Source organism: Mandrillus leucophaeus, unplaced genomic scaffold (assembly GCF_000951045.1).
Source record: "Mandrillus leucophaeus isolate KB7577 unplaced genomic scaffold, Mleu.le_1.0 Scaffold465, whole genome shotgun sequence".
Classification (NCBI taxonomy): Eukaryota; Metazoa; Chordata; class Mammalia; order Primates; family Cercopithecidae; genus Mandrillus; species Mandrillus leucophaeus.
Genome location: NW_012104976.1, coordinates 1,554,130 through 1,578,091, shown reverse-complemented (window position 1 = coordinate 1,578,091; position 23,962 = coordinate 1,554,130). Strand labels below are relative to the sequence as shown.

Sequence of the window (23,962 nt, the reverse complement as noted above, 5' to 3'; positions counted from 1 at the left end):
TGATGGGTGCAGCACAGCAACATGGCACAAGTATACATATGTAACAAACCTGCATGTTATGCACATGTACCCTAGAACTTAAAGTATAATAATAATAAAAAATAAAAAATAAAAAATAATATTTACATGTACATATATACATACATATACATACATATTACATATAATAGTTATAGTGGACAATGCCATCACATCTCAATAGCCAGTCATTCATTTTGCACAGGGTGGTTTGCTAGGGGCCATATGGAATGGGGTTCTGTAAAGTATTCCACATTAGTGCAGTGGTTCTCAATGGGGGCAGTTCCTTCCATCCCTAGAATGTATGATAATGTCTGGTGATATCTTGGTTGTTACAACTGAAGCAAGGGGTGACCCTGGCATCCAGTAGAGGCTAGGAATACTGCTGAACATCTTATATAATATATAGAACAGCTCCCCACGATGAAGAATCATCTGACCCAAAACGTCCACAATATTGAGGTTGAGAAACTCTGAAACTGGTACTTACATTCACAATAAGTATACAAAAAAAAAAAAAAATGAAGCTACGTGAAGGCAGAGCGAGTCCACACTGTGGACTTAATTTCCAACAGCAGCTACACAAAGCAGCTGAGCCCCAGGGGAAGGCTGGTTGTCTGGGAATACCACCCCCATCGCTACCTGTTCTCAGTGGGTTAGCAGGACATGAAGCAGCATGGAACACAGAGCAACACGATTATTCTCCCAGAATGAACTGTAGTTCCCGGAAGTACCTCTGAGCTGCCTCTGCCCAGGATAACGTCCCAGCCAGGGCAAGAGCATCATTTCTCTTATGCTATATAATACAGCACGCTCTCCCACGCCAGATGGCTCACCCTGACCCAGCCCTCTACATCCTTGGAACCCCATGACCCCCACCCTCAACCCACAGTTGTGAGCTGATCAAGTGGGGAGCTGCACAGCTTCCCTGGGGACATAATGACAATGCAGAAAAGTTCCCTTTGTCCTTGTTCATGTGGAGCACATTCACGTGGATGCAAAGGTCATTGCTGAATTTAAATAACCCCCGTGATAAATCTGCATGAGCCCGATTTGTTCTACTGGACTTGTTGGATTAAATGAACACAATTTAATGTTCTATAGGACAAGGGCTCCTTTCATGGCTGAAAGAAGGAGCAAGGGTGATTTACAGTTTCATACATACTCATTCGCTACATTATCTGCCTTGTGCCTGTAGTTATGAATATCAACTCACCATCCGGCGGCCATTTCTACCCGTTCAGGAGAATTTAGCTTTTCATTAGGAGGGGCTCTGCCATCCGGAAAGAAACAAAGAATAAAAAACAACAACAGATTTCCACAGTGTTCACTGAAAAACAAGCACCAATATTTGGATCCTTGTCCCTCACCTTTTTTTCTTCTTTAAATCCCTATATTTATAAATAAAGTAAGGTTTCCTCCGCTTTTCCTACAAAGGGTGGTTTTCTAAGCAGATTTCCACCACACGGAACTGTGCATAAACACAAGGCTTAACTTACCTAAGATACCAAATTATTTCTGAACATCTGTATCTTATGAGCTAACACTTTTTATAATGATATATTAAAATAATGTTTGTTGATTCATTAAAGTAGGTCTGAACTCCACTTAATAATGAATTCTGCTTGATCCTATCTATTTGGAAATAATACAAGTGTATCTAAACATTATATGACCCAGGTTTTTTGTTAACTACAAGTCTTAGGAATCCATGTGATATTTTGCTCACGGATAGTTAAAGAGACAGGATTTTCATTTTTCCCCACTTGATAAAAGAGACAGTATAAGCAAGGATATGGGAGTTGATTTTTGGGAGTGGGTGACTGAATTAACTCTCAAACCCCAGCCCTGTAAGATGTTGGGGTAACTCATAAAGTTGGCTATCTTGTCTTCAGGTGTCTCTGGGCACCTTGTTACCTCCCTCTTTGGTTTCACATAGAGCCTTGCTAATCAGTCTCTCAGGAGAGCAACATCAGTATCACCTAGAAACTTGTTAGAAATGCAAATAATCAAACTCTAGCCTAAGACTCTATAGTCTAGCAAGCTCACCAGGTGATAATTTTCAAGTTGAAGTGCAGTCTGGATTTCTCTCCCTGTTACCCTCTCTCTTATCCACTATGTTGTATACCATACACCAAAAGGCAAGCTGCTGTTATATGCAGCTGGTTAAAAAACTAAAGACATCCAATATTTTAATAAGCGATCTCCTCCAATTTTAACAGAGAAAGGACATGTCTGTCCTGGGAATAATCAATAGTTAAAGGTAGAATTTGAGGTATTCTTACATCACACACACTTTTGAAGAGGGTTTCTTCCTCCTAAGTCACCTAAAGTGGGGGTAGCTAGTCTACCTACATATAAACTATGCTTTACTCAGGTTTATTTCAAGATGCTCACAGAAAGCAAAAGAAAACTGAACTTCACCTCTACTCAAATACAAGTGGAGATGCCAGCGAACGGAGCATGGGTCAAAGGGAGAGAGAGCAACTGGAAAAAGAAACTTAGAAATTCCTTGCCCTGGACAGTGAACCATCGAAAGATCTGGAATAAGCAACGATCACTTTCACAGGCAGACTGTCAATGCAGCATATGCTAATCCTGGATCTATGTTTTACAGACACAAAAGAAAGAATAAAGGGGTCTTTTTTATATATGTGTTTTTCCCTTTAAAATAATTCCTTTGAGAAGTAGGCCTCTCAGAAGGAAGATTGGAAAAAACAAAAAACAAAACAAAATGCAAAAACAAACAAACAAACAAACAAGACCCTTTAAAATTTAACTGTTATCAAACTCAGAAACAAAAGAAAAGAGATGTGCGTATTTGTTACTTCTAATATCTTACCACATTCCAAAAAACAAGACCCTTTAAAATTTAACTGTTATCAAACTCAGAAACAAAAGAAAAGAGATGTGCGTATTTGTTACTTCTAATATCTTACCACATTCCAAAAAACAAGACCCTTTAAAATTTAACTGTTATCAAACTCAGAAACAAAAGAAAAGAGATGTGCGTATTTGTTACTTCTAATATCTTACCACATTCCTGACATTTATGACTCTTAAAATTCGCTTTCTCATAATATCAAGCCTCTCAAGCTATCCGGTAAGCTTCACTTGTTTATATTCCCTGTATAGTTGTCTGGCCACCCTCTCTGCAGGTCAGCCCATTCTTCAGGCCCCCTTCAGGTCTGCAAAGCTCCCCTGTTACTCAGCTCTGCTCTGACATGTTACACTCTTCAAAGCTTGTCGTCCACAGAGCTCAACTGTTTTTTTTTTCTTTTGTTTTTGTTTTTAAATAAACTGCCTTAAATGGTTGCCTTATATCATACGTATGATGGTTCTCTTTTTCCTATGAGACTAAATTCCTTGAGTGCAGAAAGTATCTTCCAATGTATTTCTGTTATGTCTCCCACCCTGCTGACACCTGGGGTCTAGATCAACAGCGGTACAACATGCACTTTATAAAACTAAGTTGAAGATTTCAGTGCTACCTAGCAATTGCTAAGGCAAGACGTGGCTGCCTTTCAGAAATGCCTTCCTCAAGACAGTGGGGTCCAGAAGTAGTGTGCTTGTGGCTTACACAGACTTTTTTCTAGTGGGAAATACGGGATGATGATTATGATCGCAATAGTTAACATTTACTGAGTTCTCTACTAAACACTGGCATCTCAGCCCTGTATTAAGTGGTTTCCATGGTGTAGACATGACTAAAATAAACATTCCAAAGCCCTAGAAGAAATTTCCACCCCTGTTCCCCAATTCAGCCTGGATGACCAATGAGGGCCAGCCTGGACTCCCTCAAAAGAACTGGAAGGAAGCAACATTCCTGCTCACCCAAAAAGGCAAATGAACACCAGCCTGCTGGTATCTCCACCTCAGACACGGGGGTAGGCTGCATTTGATTGAATTTAACTGCTTGACCTGGAATTAAGCAAGAGTTCTCTCTACTGGCCAGAAAAAACCACACAGCATTACAACTTTTGTTTTCCTTAAGCCACAGGAATTACTAAAGAAAGTCCACAAACTACTGATTCTATGTGATTCTAGATGTGGTAGAAAAAAACCCAGTTATTTGTGTAGAGAACAGATGTTCAATAAGTAAATCTCTCTCCATTTGGGGTTTGGAATATCTGTTACCTGCTACAAGCTGTAGATCATAAGTATTGGCATTATTTGCATTAGTCTTAATCATTTTAATCTTTATTATGTAGCACATTGCCAAAGCAAAACCAAATTCTAAAAATTCCAACTCTTCGGCAGAAGAGGAAATGAAAGCTTAGTTTACTAGAGTCAACATCCATTTACTAGAGTCAACATCCATTTGAGAACAAATCTAAATCATAAACCTTTCCTAAATATACTGGTTAGTATGCCTCTATGTATGTATGTATGTATGTATGTATATATGTATGTATGTATCTATCTATCTCTCTCTATATATATCTCTATCTATCTATCTATCTATCTATCTATCTATCTATCTATCTATCTATCTATCTAATCTATCTATCTACACACTGGTTAGCTACATGTCCAGCTTCGTTACTGAAAAATGTTATATTGATGTAACTATTTCAGACAAATGACTCTAGACAGTCAGGAAGAAATGCCAAAAATTAAGGCTTCTATTAGAGAGTTCCTTGAGCTGTCTGAAGGCTGCCTCCCAGGCAGCATGATACTTAGAGCAACACCATTAACAAGAATTTCACCAGGCCTGGAGTTCTGTGAATCTCATTAGAAATAGGCATAACATGACTCTTACAGAGCTTTGTAGTTTACCAACAGCCTTCAAACACATCATGATGACATTCAGACTTCATGAGCAACCCTTGCAGAGTAAGCAAGGTCATTCTCATTTTCCAGATAAGCAAGTGAGGTCCAAACAGATTAAATGACTGTAACTACAGTAGAGTAGTTAGAATGGGGTATCAGCTTTTGTTGTGGGATACCAGGCACTGTGCAAAGGATTTCAGGTGAGGAATCCTATATTCCTTGCAACTATTTTTACTCACTAAAAACTACATTTAAGAGAGGTTCAATAATTTGCCCAAAGGTCATGAAGCTGGTAAGTTCATGAAGCTGGTAAAAACTGTCTAGTACAGTCTGTTTCCCCACCCACTGTGTTCTATGGTGTTTCCTAGTTAGAAAGCATAGAGCAAGCATTTGAAACTCAGGACTTCTAACCCCAAATGTGACTTCCTCCATGAAGCCCTCCCTGACCATCACTCCCACCAACCCTATATTTAGTGAAGCTCCCCTACTGGAATCATTTATTGCACTCTTTCGCTATATCATAAGTATTTGTTAAGTTCATATAAGTTTGGGTCCCTAAAGTCTCGGACCATATGTTAAGTTTATAACCCTCTTTATTAGATCTTACTTGAAAAGTAATAGGTACAATAAATGGTTAGTGATTGAATAAATGGATAAAAAGAGCAGTATTTTCTTATTACATGTCTGGAAACTACAAGGTATGCTATATATTTCTTTAGACAATTAGATAAGTTAGACAAAAATGTCATTCCTGGCAAAAACGATTTTTAAAAAGCTATGGCAAGAAGAGAGAAATTATGAACATGTTTAAGGATCTTATTAGCAACGTAGGCTGAACAGTGATAAAATAGGGCTTTCTGAAAAATTATGTTCAAACTTTTAAAGCTATATAAAAGAAAACTTTAGTTACATGAATGCATGTGTTCTTCTCTGAACTTCACATCCAACCCAAATTCTTCCCTCTTCCCTGTGACAGTTATTTTTTCTTTTATTCTTTTTTCTTTTTTTTTTTTTTTGAGACGGAGTCTTGCTCTGTTGCCCAGGCTGGAGCACAGTGGCGCGATCTCGGCTCACTGCAAGCTCCGCCTCTCGGGTTCATGCCATTCTCCTGCCTCAGCCTTCAGAGTAGCTGGGACTACAGGCGCCCGCCACCACACTCGGCTAATTTTTTGTATTTTTAGTAGAGACGGGGTTTCACCATGTTAGCCAGGATGGTCTGGATCTCCTGACCTTATGATCCGCCCGCCTTGGCCTCCCAAAGTGCTGGGATTACAGGCGTGAGCCACAGCTATTTTTTCTATTCAGTCCTAAGTAAAGGAAGAGAACAGTGAAAACTTCCCTTTTGCAGTTTCTTTAAAAAAAAAAAAAAGGGTGCTGGGCCCACCATTAATGACTCAAGTAGCAATGGGATCAAGATGGAAGAAGCAGAATCTGACTAGGGTGTTTCAGACTCCACTGAGTTGTGAAATGTGAAGATATCCGTGGCCTCAACTTCTTTACTGTGACATTGTTTTTGTTTTTGTTCTCTCTCTCCCTCCACCCCAACCCTCACTCTTAAATTTGCAAAGTGATTGAATTCATTTCTCTGTTCTAAGAAGCTCTTTGTCACACCAAAAAGTAAATCAGGAGGGCTTCCAGGGAAAGTTGGAGGCCTGTTCCCCAGATGCATGGTGAATTTTATCCACTTAATGGGGCTCTGAAAGGTTGGGCCAAGGCTCCAAATCTGAGTCCTCTCCTGCAGGTACAAGCAGGCCTCAACAGATACTGATAGTTAATACTCTCTTTGTCTTAAAATACAAGTCAAATCCCGATTCAACACTGTTAGAATGCAAAAGTCTGCTTAACAAAATGATTGATCCACTCATAATTCGAGAAAAATCAATATTTTTTTTCTTAAACCCTGACATTCTCTTTCATTATCTTAATGGGAATCTGACATTTATAAAATACTTGAGGTCAGCTACATGTTTCTGTTTAACAAACATAGGCAGGAGAAACAACCATCAACTAGATTAGTAGTTTATTAGGAGAGCTGAGTTTGTCCACACCAACAAATCTCAACTGAGCCTAACTTTTTGACCAGTATCAACTCACTTGCCCAGGGTGAAATTAATTTAAATTATTCTAAATTTCAATGAATTAAAACCCCATCCATCACAACTCTATTTTACTCCTTTGTTCAGACCTAAAGGAGGCAAATCACAAGAAAGCAATGAACCTCTCAGATCTGCAAAGAACTTTTCCAATGTGCATACCTGTCTCAGAATGCATTCAGCCAAATGCACACCTGCTACTGATCCTTAGGCCTTTCTTATCCTTACTCAACCAATTAAGTTTTCATTACAATCTCTAAAAATGTTTTGAGCAAAAGACCAGAAAATTGAAGTTATACATATTTTATGTAAAAATTGAGACACTGGAAGTTCTTTTAAATATGGATGCTTCCTTGATGGGTAGTACAGGAATCGCAAAAACATCTGGAATTTAAGGTGAAGGCTTTAAGGAGATCAGCAAGGGAGAAGTGTCTAGAGGTAGGGGCATCACAAAGCCAGCTTGCCCATAGAATCCAGCAGAGGCCAGGTTACTCTTTTTCAAGAAAGAGAAGGAAGCAGCTGGCTCTCTGAGTGGACTGGGAACCACATTTTATTATTATGAGTAAAGCAAATCTAAGGCCTTCTGTGAAAATCTGATTTTGATTAGCTAACTCCCACTCAAAGTCAAGTGAAATTAAAACATACCAAAGAGACAGAAGTGGCACTCACCTTTTCAGAAACTATTCTCAGAAAGGAAGAGGCTATTCTTTAGTAAATAAAGTAAATGAGCACAGCAAGGGTCAGGCTGATGAATTTAAAAGCTGGACTACAAACTAAAAAGAAGTCATACAAACATTCCCTTACCTGTTTTGATATTGATGGCAAAAAAATTCTGAGGATTTCCACTTGTAATCCTGTATGTCAGTTTTTCATTGGAACTAGAGTCAGGATCTTCAGCCTGGATCTGAATGACAGATATGTCTTTTGGAGAGTTTTCCATGACAACAGGATAATATATAGGTTCGGAGGTCAGCGGGGCATTGTCATTCACATCTTCAACTTCAATGTAGACCTCAATGGTGGAGTAGAGTGGAACAACACCCCTGTCTGTGGCATACACTGTTAGCCAGTATGATCCCGTTGTCTCCCGATCAAGAATGTCTGCGGCAGTGATGACCCCTAAGAGAAAAAAGAAAAAGTGTGACTGCCACAGCAAAAGCTAAGACATTAAATAAATAATCTCAAATTCCAAAGGACTGCACTAAATAATCTTGGTATATGAAAAACACCCAAATCCATAACATAAGGTTAAATTAAGATATTCTTTACATAAGAAAATGATTTTCAGCAGGACCATATTAAATAGTTTATAGAGTATTAATTACATTCACAAATACTTTATTTGAATTTTGGAGATAGATATCTCTCAAACAAACATGCACACAGATCTACACATACAGAAGAGATGATATAGGGGAATGAGAAGAGGTTGGGCCAGGGGTCAAAGCACTTCCCATGTTTCATGGGAAATCAGTGTAGTATCAGGTCAATATCTCCATTTGACCTGATATTGAATTGACTTCTTATGCAATAAAAAGCTCTCCTAGGGTAAATTATTTTATCTATTCATTTACAGAAAGAAGAAAAACCTTTCAAATATTCTTTTTTTGCCTGTTAGAGTAGAAAATATTTTGCCTGCAAAGAGATAACCCTCCTTCATACTCTTTCCCTGAAAATCAAATGTCACAGCCATTCCAACATAATCAGAGAAGAAGTCATATCAACACATGTTCCAAACGAGTTCCATCCCCCTTAAGAACTCTACAGAGGGCCCTAATAAACTCTGAGCCACTTTGAGAGATGCTCATGGACAATCATTTTAAATTAGGAGTACAAAATGCCCAATCTTTCCCATTTCATGGTTGAAACAAGTGCCAACCAGGAAATCAGATGTCTGCCTAAAAAGCCAGAGAAAACACAGTGCTCTTGTCTATCTTTACAACACTTACCCAATCACCAGGCTACAGAAACTTACCATAGGGACAGGATCATGAGCCCATTATGATGGGAAAGCTCTGGGCTCACTGTATAAAAACTGTAAAAGTAGTCAGGAGGCTCACAGAAAGCGTGAAATTCATGTAAATCCTTATACTATAAAAGACATTGTGAAAGGAGTCAAGAAACAGTTCTCCAGCTCTGCCCTGAATTCTCTATCCTCTGTATTCCTGTTAAACTTTTGTCTAAATAAGGCATATCACTTAGCCTATGGACACTGCATAAGCAAACTGCCAAGTACAGCACCCGGGAGGGAGGAGGGCATCTGTCCAGAAACAGTTATGCTGGAATACTCAAAGTTTCCTCAAACTCAAGACAGATAAAATATTTAAAGGGTGATAACCTGATTGATGTCGAAATTTCAGCTGCAACGTTAATTCACCAAAGAACTCTGCATAGTGGTAGGCCATGGGACAAAAGTTAATCTTAAATATTCTCAATGGAAATATGTAAAACAATTGGGTCCTGTAGAATACGGCTGATATCTGGTAGTTAGAAGCGAAATGCCAATCTGTCATTAGAGGAATAGGTACTAGATAACAGAATAGGAAGAAAATGAGGAGAAGTAAAAGCAACCACAACAACAACAACAACAAACTATTATAAACACAATGATGTGTGCTCATTGATTGAATGAATAAAGATAGCATTATAAACTGGGTTGACACTGCCATCCATAAGACCACCAGGATGACTAAACAGTGGAAAGGAGAACTTTATTGGCAGCCAATATCGGTTTGCAAACTGGGAAGAGATACTGTCCGGTGTGTGCTGAAGGTGCTCTCTTTTCCAAGAGGGGAAGGCCAGGTTGGTTTTATTCCTCACAGGGCCCATAGTACACAATGCAGTCATACATATTCAGCAGATTTGGGAGAAACATCATACATATTTATGAGAAGAGCTGAGCATATTCGCAGTGGGCAAACATACTTGCAATATACATTCTATGTTCACTTTGGCGCAGGATTTTAGCATTAAAATGAGGTGGAATTTGGCTCTTTACATCAAAAGATGAACGATAGGACACAAAGACAGCTTGTGTGCAGACTTCATAAGCCAGCTGATACTGGCTTAAGTCTGCAGTAGCTTATCAGAAAGCAATGTTTGTGAGACAAATCCTCTGTCTAACCAGAGTTTTAGTGGTCTGGGTTGTAAATCAAAGTTAGGACAATTTGCCTGGTAGCTCTTATTGTTAAGAGAGTCTAGTAGGAGTGCGGTTTTTCCTGTAGGAATTTAGAAATCTGCCATGCCAGCTGGGCCCTGAACCGCCAACCCAGATGTTACTGTTTTCTAACCTTAGGGTTCATCTTAGCTGATAAAGGACCATCTATTTTGGTCTCTCAGACAGAGTCAATTGTCAACATGACTTTAAGGAACAGACAAGGAGGGCTCTGAGGGTTGGATACCTGGCCAAGTGTGAGCACATCTGTCAGTGCAGGACACCAGCACATTATAGACACCGTGGACAGTTTTGTGGAACTCTCATGGCAGACAGTGCCATGAGCTGCCACTCAGGTAAACTGGAGCTCTGCAAGTCAGAGAAAAGATATGTGACAGGGAACTAAGTGGTCTCTGGGATGGAAACTAAGAGTAGAAAGGTGTGAGCTGCGGTGAGGGATACAGGTCACACACACAAAAAAGATGTTCTGCAGGCTCCGTGAGGCACCTCTTCACTGCCATGAGACCTGTCCATTCAATTTACAGGCATCCACTGGACCCTGTGCTGCCATTGGAGGAACGGAGATAATGAAAGGGTCTCTGTCCTCAAAAGACTCCCAGGCCTTTGGAGAATGCAGATCTTTATTAAGCAGATCTGTACTGAGGGGATAAATGCATAGCCAACAGCCAGAAGGGATCATCTGGTTTAGATCAATATACTAGGAAGAGCAAAGACTCTAGAATCAGAAGGGGATGGGAAGCAGGGGAAACAGCATTTACTGAGGATCCATAATGTGTTGTGAGACCTGTAATTCAATTTCCCTAAAATATAAACTTTATAGTTATCTCTTAAAGATAAGGACACCATGTTGATAACTTGCCCAAGGCTCCACAGCTAAATGCAGAAGAACCCTAGACTGTCTGCCTTGAATAACCCAGTTTCATATCTGGAATCCTTTACTTTCTACCCAATTGACCATAGAGAAGATGTTCAACCCAAGCAAATCTAGTTTTCATACCCATCTCTCAGTGTTGTGGTAATCATTAAATGTACACCAACAGTTTGGCAAAATGCATGTGGCATAGTAGATGCTCAGTACATGTTAAATCTATGTGAACCAAAAGCAATTCTATAGGTGTTCTTAATGGTAATCAAACCCTAAAGCAGGGGATGATCTTGAAAGGTAAGAAGTTGGGGATGGATTGTCATGCAAGATGTTTTTTCTTCTCTGGTCGTGTGCCATTCTCGCAGTCTTTGTGATTTGCCCATTACATAATTTTTTGGAGAAAGTATCTGGCCTTTTTGGGGAACATCAAGGTAAGGTCACTAAAAAGAGAACATAATTCAATAAGCAATAAAATCAAGGAAGTTTTTCAGTTTTATTTTCTTCTTGCCTGACTAACTGCCATGCCTACATTTCCACATGTGTGTGTGTGCGTGCACACACACACACTCCAAAGCATATACATATAGAGATTTGCAGTCACAAAATTGGTTTGCCATTCCTGGAAGTCACTAAATTATTTATTTTCTTCCACTGTTAAAAAAGGAAGATGGTATATCACAGCCTTTGGACATAAAAGGATTTTGAGAAGTCCTTAGATGAAATGCATTCACTAATACAAATTAAAATACAAGGGTGGGATTTCACCTTATTTTACTCTTAATGAAGGATCAGACATTTTCCTTAAAAATTAGATTTCTCTCTTGTTAAAATAAAAGATGTCTATGGCTATATTTACCAAGTAACTAGAAGTGTGAATGAGTATCTTGGAACACAATGTTCAGATGTCAGTTTTATGATCCAAAAATTTGAGGACAACTTGTAAAAGGACTGAGTCTGAAATGTGTTAATTACTGAGTTTCATCCAAGGCTCAGTATTAATCATATTAACACCACCGATGTCCAGTGATAGCATTTCTTCACACCTATCCTCTTATAGCTAATGATGGTCAACATAGTCACAACTAAGAATGTAAATCCACATTACCTCTTTTATCAATCAAAAACTCACTTTTAAGATTGACCAAGGAATGCCAAAATCACGTCTTGAGGGCCATTAACATTATGACAACCACAATGCATTCTTTATTGCTTTTTTTTTTTTTTTAAATTGAGGTATTTGGAATACAATAACCTGTCCATGTCTAAAGCAAACAACTGGTAAGTTTTGATTTTCATGAAACTGTCACCACAATCAAAACAACAAACATATCCATGGTCCTCCAAAGTAGTCTCTTTCTCATTTTCAATCCCTTGCTCCCAACTCTTTCTACCCCCAGGTAACCGCAGATTACCTGTCATTATAAATAACTTTGCATTTTCTAGAATTTTATACAACTTAAATAATATAGTATGTACTGTTTTTCTGTTTTCTTTCACTCACAATAATTATTTTGAGATTGATCCATGTTATTTTGTGTATAACAATAGTTAATTCCTTTTCATTTCTTAGTGATATTCCATTGTGTGGGTATACCACTATTTTTTTAACCATTGACCTATTGGTGAATATTTGAGTGGCTTTCAGTTTTTAACTATTACAAATAAAGCTGCTAAGAACATGCATCTCAAAGTTTTATATGGAAGAATACTTCCATTACTCTTGAGTAATAACTTAGGGATAGAATGACTATATCACAGGATAGGTATATATTTGCACCGTTTCACATTCCCACTGGCAGTGAATGTGGGGGGTTCTAGTTGCTCCACATCCCCAGCTGTGGCTGACTTGGCATGGTCAGTGTCTCAAATGTAGATATTCTAATGGGCATATAATGGTATCTCATTGAAGTTTTCATTTGCATCCTCCTTATGATGTTAAGCATCTTTGAAAGTGCTTATTTTTCACCTGAATATCTTCTCTAAGATAAAGAAGTTATCGTAGGTTAAGTGTTCAAACGTTTTGCCTATTTTTAAATTTGGGTTGTTTGTTTTCTTGAGTTTCAAGAGTTCTTTACATATTCTGGATGAGTCTTTATCAGATAAGTGATTTGCTAACTTCCCCCCCCAGTCTGTGGCTTATCTTTTCACTCTTATAATAGTAATGCTGGAAGGTAAAAATCTTATATTTTCATATCCAATTTATCAATTTTTTTTATAGGTCATGTTTTGTTACTGTATCTTAGAAATCCTTGCCTAATCCAAAGTCACCAAAGTTTTGTCCTATGTTTTCTTCTGGTCTAATAGTCTTAGATGTTGTATTTATATCTATGATTCATTTTGAGTTTTCTTTATGGTGAAAGATACAGATCTAAGTTGATTTTTTGGTATGCAGATGTTCATAGTTCCAGTCCCATGTGTTGAAAAGACTCTTCTTTTTCCACTGAACTGCCTTTGCATCTGTGTCAAAAATCTATTGCTACATGTATGGGTCTATTTCTGGACTCTCCATTATGTCCCATTAATCTATTTGTCTACCATTATGCCAATATCACATTGTCTTGATTGATGTAGCTTTATAAGTCTTGAAATCAGGAAGTCTAAGTCTTCCAACTTTGCTCTTTTTCACAATTGTTTGGGCTAATCCAGGTGATTTGCATTTCTATATAAATTATAGAATCATCTTTAAAATCCATAAGACACTTAGGAAACGCACTAGGATTTTGATTGGGATTAGATTTACCCTAAAAATCAATTTGGTAAGAACTGGCATCTTGACAGCTTTGAGTCCACTGATCCATAAAAATGGTATTTATCTTTATGTATTTGTCTTCTTTCATTTCTCTAAGGAATGCTTTATAGTTTTGGTATACAGAGCTTACACATCTTTTGTCAAATTTATCCCTAAACATTTCATGTTTTTGATATATTATAAAATGCATTATTTTTATTTTAATGTCAATTGTTTAGTTTTAGTATATAAGTTACAGTTGATTTTTGTATGTTAATCTTGTGTCCTACAACATTGTTAAACTCACTTATTAGTTCTAACCAATTTTTTTTAATTGTTGTACTTTAAGTTCTGGGGTACATGTGCAAAACGTGCAGGTTTGTTACACAGGTATACATGTGCCATGGTGGTTTGCTGCACCCATCAACCTGTCATCTACATTAGGTATTTCTCCTAATGCTATCCCTCCCCTAGTTTCCCACCCCTTGTCAGGCCTCAGTGTGTAATGTTCCCCTCCCTGTGTCCATGTGTTCTCATTGTTTAATTCCCACTTATGAGTGAAAACATGCAGTGTTTGGTTTTCTGTTCCTGAGTTTGTTTGCAGAGAATGATGGTTTCCAGCTTTATCCATGTCCCTGCAAAGGACAGGAACTCATCCTTTTTAATGGCTGCATAGTATTCCATGGTGTATATGTGTCACATTTTCTTTATGCAGTCTATCATTGATGGGCATTTGTGTTGGCTGCAAATCTTTGCTCTTGTGAATAGTGCTGCAATAAATATATGTGTACATGTGTCTTTATAGTAGAATGATTTATAATCCTTTGAGTATATACACAGTAATGGGATTGCTGGGTAAAATGGTATTTCTTGTAAATTTCTTAGTAATATTTCTAGCATTATTTGGCTCACTGGATCTAGATCCTTGAGGAATCGCCACATTGTCTTCTGCAATGGTTGAACTAATTTACACTCCCACCAACAGTGTAAAAGTATTCCTATTTCTCCATATCCTCTCCAGCATCTGTTATTTCCTGACTTTTTAATGACTGCCATTCTAACTGGTGTGAGATGGTATCTCACTGTGGTTTCAATTTGCATTTCTCTAATGACCAGTGATGATGAGCTTGTTTTCATATGTTTGTTGGCTGTATAAATGTCTTCTTTTGAGAAGTGTCTGTTCATATCCTTCACCCACTTTTTGACAGGGTTGTTTGGTTTTTTTTCTTGTAAATTTGTTTAAGTTCCTTGTAGATTCTGTATATTAGCTCTTTGTCAGATGGATAGATGGCAAAAAGTGTCTCTTGTTCTGTATGTTGCCTGTTCACTCTGACGACAGTTTCTTTTGCTGTGCAGAAACTCTTTAGTTTAATTAGATCCCACTTGTCAATTTTGGCTTTTGTTGCCATTGTTTTTGGTGTTTCAGTCATGAAGTCTTTGCCCAAACCTATGTCCTGAATGGTATTGCCTAGGTTTTCTTCTAGGGTTTTTATGGTTTTGGGTCTTACATTTAAATCTTTAATCCATCTTGAGTTAATTTTTGTACAAGATGTAAGGAAGGGGTTCAGTTTCAGTTTTCTGCATATGGTTAGCCAGTTTTCCCAACACCATTTATTACATAGGGAATCTATGACTTGTTTTTGTCAGGTTTATGAAAGATCAGATGGTTGTAGATGTGTGGTGTTATTTCTGAGGCCTCTGGTCTGTCCCTTTGGTCTATATATCTGTTTTGGTACCAGTACCATGCTGTTTTGGTTACTGTAGCCTTGTAGTATAGTTTGAAGTCAGGTACATGATGCCTTCAGTTTTGTTCATTTTCCTGAGGGTTGTCTTGGCTATACAGGCTCTTTTTTGATTCCACATGAAATTTAAAGTAGTTTTTTCCAATTCTGTGAAGAAAGTCAATGGTAGCTTGATGGGGATAGCATTGAAACTATAAATTTCTTTGGGCAGTATGGCCATTTTCATATTTATTCTTCCTATCCATGAGCATGGAATGTTTTTCCATTTGTTTGTATCCTCTCTTATTTCCTTGAGCAGTGGTGTGTAGTTCTCCTTTAAGAAGGACTTCACATCCCTTGTAAGTTGGATTCCTAGGTATTTTATTCTCTTTGTAGCAATTGTGAATGAAAAGTTCACTCATGATTTGGCTGTCTGTCTATTGTTGGTGTATAGGAATGCTTCTGATTTTCGCACATTGGCTTTGTATCCTGAGACTTTGCTGAAGTTGCTTATCAGCTTAAGGAGATTTGGGGCTGAGACCACGGGGTTTTCTAAATATACAGTCATGTCGTGTGCAAACAGAGACAATTTGACTTCCTCTCTTCCTATTTGAATATCCTTTAATTCTTTCTTTTGTCTGATTGCTCTGGCCAGAACTTCCAATACTATGTTGAATAGGAGTGGTGAGAGAGGGTATCCTTGTCTTGTGTGGGTTTTCAAAGGGAATGCTTCCAGCTTTTGCCCATTCAGTATGATATTGGCTGTGGGTTTGTCATAAATAGCTCTTATTATTTTGAGATACGTTCTATCAATATCTAGTTTATTGAGTGTTTTTAGCATGACGGGGTGTTTAATTTTATTGAACGCCTTTTCTGCATCTATTGAGATAACCATGTGGTTTTTGTCATTGGTTCTGTTTATGTGATGGCTTATGTTTATTGATTTGCATATGTTGAACCAGCCTTGCATTCCAGGGATGAAGCCAACTTGATCATGGTGGATATACTTTTTGATGTGCTGCTGGATTCGGTTTGCCAGTATTTTATTGAGGATTTTCACATCGATGTTCATCAGGGATATTGGCCTGAAATTTTCTCTTTTTGTTGTGTCTCTGCTAGGTTTTGGTATCAGGATTATGCTGGCCTCATAACACGTGTTAGGGAGGAGTCCCTCTTTTTCTATTGTTTGGAATAGTTTCAGAAGGAATGGTGCCAGTTTCTCTTTGTACCTCTGGTAGAATTCGACTGTGAGTCTGTCTGGTCCTGGGTTTTTTTGGTTGGTAGGCTATTAATTAGTGCCTCAATTTCAGAACTTGTTATTTGTCTATTCAAGGATTCCACTTCTCCCTGGTTTAGTCTTCTAACCATTTTTTAAATAAATTCCATAGTTTTCTACATAGATGATTGTATCATCTCCAAACAGAGAGAGTATTACAACCACTATCATCACTATCATGACTTCCATACACATCACTATTTAATTACTGTGCACCTGGTATTTTGACAGGTACAATAAATTCAATCTTCATTAATTCTTTAAAATCCCTCATTCATTCAACAAATATTTATTACTGCGAGCACTCATGAGGTAGTTACTGTATTTATCCCCATCTGACAAATAAAGAAACAGATATAGGTTAAGCAACTTGCCAGTGATCACTCATCCATTAAATATAAAATTCTCTTCTCAAACTTTAGTTTTTCAGATTCAAGACCAGTTGTTAACAAAAACCATATTGTCTATTTAATCAATATTTATACCAAACCCAGATACAGTATCATATCCAAAGACATTTTTCCCCTCTGATAGAGAAGTATCATTAATTGAGCAAACAGTATTTAATTAATATTTTACTTTCTCACTCATGTTTTCCATACTGAATGTAGAAATCATAAAAAGATACTTTTTGGCACATCTTGGTATATCTTTGTAGAATATAAAAATTTTAAAAAGCATTACTGACTCTCTTCAAAGAGAGTCTGTTTTTATTTATAAAGATAGGCAGAATATGAATGTCTGTGACATATTCATAACCCATTACCCAACACAGTCTTGGAGTATTCATCCCCAGAAAGGGGTCTCCTTCCATCTTTCTGTTCATAGTGGGTTCTATAATGGCAGACTTTCTGGCTGCCTGACATATAGTAGGCACTCAATAAGTGTGTGTCCATGACACCGATTCAGCAGTAGGCTAGTTTATATCGACGAAGGGATACATTAGCTTACCTCAGACCTGGAAGAGACCTCAAAGAACACTAGATAAAATTCTCCTAATGAAAGCATCCCTTCCATGACAGCCCTGACCCAGAACCCAGACTCAGTTCCAAATCAGGTGATAGGATCCTCACTATTTACTGGGCAGTTTTAGCTAACACAAAGTTCTTCACTCTGAGGCAAAAAGTTGGTCTCTGTAATTTCAAATCTATTTCTACCTGTATTCCCATTCACATTCCAGAATAAAACAGAACAACTTTGCAAACAACTTTTCTTTTATGACAGCTCTTTCAGTATCAGAAGATAACCATCTGTTTGCTGGGCTTTTCTTCTCCAGTCTAATAATTCCTTCCTCGTGTGCCATATAGGTTCTTTCTTCATTCTGATCTCTGTCTCTGATTCAATAGGATAGGACCTCCAACCATTCATAAGTGCATGCTGAGTGGGGGTAGAAATGAGTGATTAAGAACACCTCATTTAAAAAATACACTATCTCCAATGAGCTTCTAGCATGTTTCAGGTAGTGCTGCTCAGTGGAAAGGACTCAAGTGAATATCCAAGACAGCAATGCATCCTATCCCTCAAGTTTTTACCTATCACTGAAATGCCCAAGGTGGATTAGGTTGAGATGCTCAAATAATAAAAATGTCATTTTCAAAATTCATTAGAAATACAGTTTGGATTTTTTATGTGCTTATGTTTATAAAATTGTTCTTTTCTGTTTTTATCTTTATTTGCTGTATAATAAAGGCAGTAGCAGACCAAAATTCTCTGGGCATCTTATTATTTAATTGAATAACTAGATACACAGAAACTATTTATTTATTTGTATGTTTGTTTTGGCAGAACTATGCACAAATTGAACTTCAATTATTTAATTCCAGCATGAAACACGTATTTGTTTTAATTAATTTTTATTCACAAACAAGTATTAGAAAAAAAAAGTGTACATTGTGTTCACTGAATCAGTCCAAAATATTTGAGATGAAAGAGAAAATATATAAAGCTGTTCATAATTAGATAAATATTACATGCTGGGTTGTTTACCTTATCTACTTTCTAGCTATATCTCCATATGCCACATGCCAAGTCTCAAATGACATCTTGCCCCAAAAGAATGACACCCAAACACTCACAACAGCTCCAAACAACCTATCAGCATATGGGTCAGGAAATGCTTTGGGGGTCATGTGTTTATAACATGGTAAAAATCACCCTGCTGGGATAATTATTAGAGACTCTGAGGCCATTAAAAACAATCTTAAAAAATACCTTGATGGCATATTTGTTGCAGATGCTCCTAACAGAGTCTGTTCAATTGTGCATGATACATTTAATGCTTATTTCTAATCATTGAAAATGTAAATTCTTAATTTTCAGCACATGAAAGATTTTTTAGCTTCTTATTCTGAAATAATTATAACTTCATAGGAAGGTACAAAGAAATATATAGAGAGTTCCCCGCACTCTACCTAATCTTTCCTAATATTAACATCTCAGTGCATTTTCAAATTGTTTATTTCTTCAAGAGTCAAACCCTTTAAACTAGATTTATTTCTGAGAGCACATGCACATGAAATTCTTTCATGGGCTCCATTACTACCTTTAGCCAACCCATGCCTGCCTCTAGCAAGATCACACAGATACTATTTTTCTTTCTTGTTCTATTCATTCTTGGACCTGTATAAGGTTCTTAATGCCTTCACAGAAATCATTGTTCAGCACAGTGTGCGGTAACAGTTAAGGAAGAATGGGTATTTTATCCTCATAGGCCCAACCAGGATCACTCCACTCACTCCCATAGTCATAACTGTAATTGCTGTCAGTCTGAAATATATGGACAGAGCTGAAACAAATTGAAATGGCATGAACAGGGATTAGTAGAGAAATTGTGGGTGGAGATAATCTTAACTTAGATGTTTATAATGCTTCAAATACATTTTAGTGTGTTAAATACAATTTGTAGAAGGCCATTGGTTTGGATTGAGTTCCTGCACCAGGCCCAAAAGATCAAACCAAAATGGAGTCACTCATGTTAAGTTCCATGACGCCAAGCCAACACTAAGTTGTTTATCTGACCTTCCAAGAAAACAAGATTTTATATATACATACATATGTAAATATATATATTTTATATATTTATATATAGTAAGATATATACTATATATATAGAAAAATAGTATCTATGTGATCTTGCTAGAGACAGGCATGGATTGGCTAAAAGTGGTAATGGAGCCCATGAAAGAATTTCATGTGCTCTCAGAAATAAATCTAGTTTAAAGAGTTTGACTCTTGAAGAAATAAACAATTTGAAAATGCACTGAGATGTTAATATTAGGAAAGATTAGGTAAAGAGTGCGGGGAACTCTCTATATATTTCTTTGTACCTTCCTATGAAGTTATAATTATTTCAGAATAAGAAGCTAAAAAATCTTTAATGCGCTGAAAATTGAGAATTTACATTTTATATATGTATATATAAAATCCCCAAACAGGACAGTTTTAGCTAGCGTGATAAGAAAGTCCCCTTTGCTTTAACCTTTACTAGGGAAGTCATTTTGAAACAACCAATCTGCTTTTTGTTCCATTTCTGCTCTCCTTAGCCCTTTTCTGTCTATAAGGCCACCCTCCTCTGCTCAGCTCATCAGAGCATCCATTCTATTTTAGAGAATGAGGTGTTGCCTGATTCTAGCATCACAAATAAAAGGCAGTTAAGATTTTTAAATTTGTTGTGATTTTGTCTTTTGGCAACTCTCTCTATATTACATGTGCACATATTTTTATATACTTTATATGTCACATAGTAAGATGTAACACACTTAATTGGATACTTTAATGCACTTTTTTAAAATTGGGGATTTTAAGTGAATTGCCCAGCTAATCAAATGGCAAAGTCAGGCCTGGAATGTGGCACACTGAATAGAAGTCACACACTCTTTTCATTACATGAGGTATGCTGCTGATCTATCCACGTGTGTCCATTATCATGAAAAAGAAGGCAATTCCAAGCCCTTGTGCTTCTCACAGTGGGTTAGTACCAGCTCTTTGGTAACAGGAAATTCAATGATTTTATTACTTTCCTCAATTTCTAAAATTTGCTGCAATATATTATTTTGAATTCAATATTATATGTTCTCTGAAGATTTTCAGATGTTGGATTGGTCTGGAACCAGGCAAATTGGAAGGCCAACTCTTCCTTTAATATCCGTCACTCCTTTGCTTTTGTGCACATCTGCTCAGGCTGCTCCTTCAATCCATCTCTGCAAACGGCCTCCTCTGCTCCTCAACCCACAAGGAGGATTCAAAGGGCACTGTCACCCAGCCAGCCATCCAGGATGAGGGCTGACCCCTCCTGCCTTTTATCTTAGCACTTTATTTCTGTCCCTCTACCTTCCTACTGTGAGCTCCCCACTAGTAAGAAACATTTGGTTTTGCTTTTCTCTATCCTATGATGGTGGCTAGAAATTTGGAACACTATAAAAATGTGGCATGAGTAAATGAAGGATAACATCATAACATTTGGTAAATTTAGGCAAGTTGGAATGTCTGTCTAGTTCTTTAAAGACAAGCTCCCCCTATGAATATGTGCATTTGAAAAAAAAAAAAAAAGAGTCAACCAGATATTTTGTTATCCTGTTATCACAGGACAAAATAAAATGTGGATAGAATAAGCTTATAGTCAATTTCAGACTTCTCTAATGTATATGAAGAAGTGATAATTAACAGACTCTGCATTTCAACTCTCCATCTGTGAATTATCCTAAGTAATAAGATAATTTTCTTAAAATTATGCCCAGTTTTGGGTTTTCCCTTTGCTACCTAGAATGCAAATGGAATCATGATAATATCCTTAAGCCTAGAAGCAAAGACATAGTTTGACGAAGGCATTAGCTGATTTTATCATGCACTTATATGGTGCCCTGCCCACAGGCACTGCAGGCTGCCACAGATTCTGCAGGCTGCCAGAATCAGTGCCTCCAGGCCCCCAGATAAAGCGCCAGCAAGGCTCTCTAGGTGGGCTCTCATCCACAGATTTGCATCCACCCTGGACACTTTTGTTCTACTCTGTTCCCTCCTCCTCATGAGGATGCCCATTGATTAGGCATCTTTCATCCTTGCAGAAGGAGAAGAAAAACCCACAACACAGTTGTTGAGAGCAATTATGTCCTGAAATGCAAGCCTCCTTCATTGCCTGTTACTTCTCAAGGCTGTAAGCTGGAGAGCTGCAAGGAAGACTAAGGCAAAGGGCTTCAGGCTAAATTCAAGCTTTTATTTGGAGTTAATGAAAATGGACAGCTCTCCTTGTCTGTCTGGGACTCAGGAATTCTAAAACTTAGCTGCATGTTCAAAGGCCTCCTTGGCCATGACGTTCTGTAGGCTCAGAAAACACATACTTGCTTCTTGAAGTTTTCAAGGTAAACTTTTCAGGACCCGATTTTAGAGGATTCCTAATACACACCTGTTCTCTCTACAAAAACTCTTGTCTGTGTAGTTGGCACTGGGCACCAACAGCTTGAAGACAGGAAGCCGACAGAGTACCAAGCTGGGAATGACATGTACAGCTTGTACTCTCTTTTTTTCTCCTATAACTTAGACGATTCCCAGCCTCAAATCCTTTCTGTGGTATGTGCTAATTTGCATAACCACCATACACAGCACAATGGTATAGATTCATACTCCCAGAAAGGAAGGTGGAAACCTAGAGCAATGGAAAAAATACACTCCGAGAATATATGAAATGAGGTCGAGACGTGGCTTGTGTGAAGTGACTGAAAATGTGGAGGTTGTAACATGAAGGGTGGTCACTGCATTCTATTTCTTGAGAAGAAGAAATGGACATAAACTTCAGCACAACAGATTTTAGTTAGACATCTAGAAATATTTTCTGACGGTAATGGTCAATGAACAAAGAAATACCTATCTGAAGGAAGCTGAAATTTATTTCTATTCTTGTTTCAGAAATAGATACATAGATAGATAAATGGACAGACAAGCAGATGGTAGATGATAGATCAATCCCTTGAACAGCAGAAACTTTTGGATCATTCAAACTAATTACTAGGTGAATCTCTGCATTTTAAAAATCAACACTTCATTGTATAAGAAAATATGAAATATAGATGTGTTTTTCAAAGTGCTCATTCATGGTCCAGAGATAATAACTGTTGGTGTCCTTGTTGCATTGCCTTTGTTCTATATTATTTTCACCCCAAAGCAGTATATTTATCTGTAATTTTATTTAGGTGCAAAAGTAACTGCGGTTTTTACCATTCCTTAATATATCCTCACCATTGTACACAGAACATCTTTCCACATTAACAACTGTAGTTCTATGACTCACTTTTAATAACTGTAGTGATGTCCACTTGCCCACTAGCCCAACAACATATTAAAATGTAAACTATGTGTAAGAATGTTCTCTGCTTCATCACTGTCATATACCCTAGAAGAGCGTCTAGCACACATACATGAGGTGCTCAATAAATATATTGAAATATATGTGAAATATATATTCATGAAATATTCATGTGATAGTTACCATTTACTTAATGAAGTCTACTCTCATGAGGTCACTTATTAGGTCATTTAAAAATTTTTCACTAATATAACTCTCATGTTTAGATGAATAACCTTGTATCCCTATCTTTTTTCAATTATTCTTTAGGATAAATTCGCAAAAGTAGAATTGACAGGTCAAAGGAGATACATATTTTTCAAATGCATTTGACTAAACTGCCTTTCAGAAAAATTGTGTCAATTATGTTTTAACCCGCAGTTTCAGATCACATTTTGATTAAATAGTTATAAGATTTGCATTATTTGTTGGAGACAAAAACACAAAAATTAAAAATGCTACAATTTACCATGTAGAGAGATAATAACTGATCTCCTAAATCAACATCCTTAAACTGCTCCTTTTTGTATTTTAATAATTTTACTCAAGGACAAAATTCCATGATGTTTAGTAAGATAAAACATCATTGATGTTGATGTTGATAGAAAGATGGTGCTGAAAATTCGGCTGAGAAGATTTTGCATGAGGTATAATTTAAATTAAAATTTGTCCACAAAAGAATTCTTCAGCTTTGAAAAGTGTTGTGGGATTTTTAAATAAAATTTCAGAACATAACCTTCAGCTCTTCAAGCAAGAACATTTTCAGGTGGATGTGCTGTCAGATATTAGCCATACTTTAATCCAATTTTTAGACTTATTTAATACTGACTCTGTAACTCAGCACAAAGAGTGTCTGGGGCCTCTAAGCATTTGGGCTGAGAATTTGAGTTTCACTTAGAAAAGCCTTTTCTCTTTCAAGAAGTTACACTTGGAAAAAAGGTTCCCTAAAGTGAAATGACTTGGGCAAATGCTTGGAGCA

General features: G+C 37.3%; 1 protein-coding gene across 1 annotated transcript in view; it reads right to left on the bottom strand.

Moving 5' to 3' along the window:
- The window catches only part of FAT3 (FAT atypical cadherin 3), a 566,847-nt gene that overhangs the window by 377,893 nt on the left and 164,992 nt on the right, over positions 1-23,962 (bottom strand). Inside the window, exon 2 of the mRNA XM_011995004.1 lies at positions 7,689-8,003. Coding sequence (XP_011850394.1) covers positions 7,689-8,003 — 315 coding nt within the window. The remainder of the gene's footprint in view (positions 1-7,688; positions 8,004-23,962) is intronic.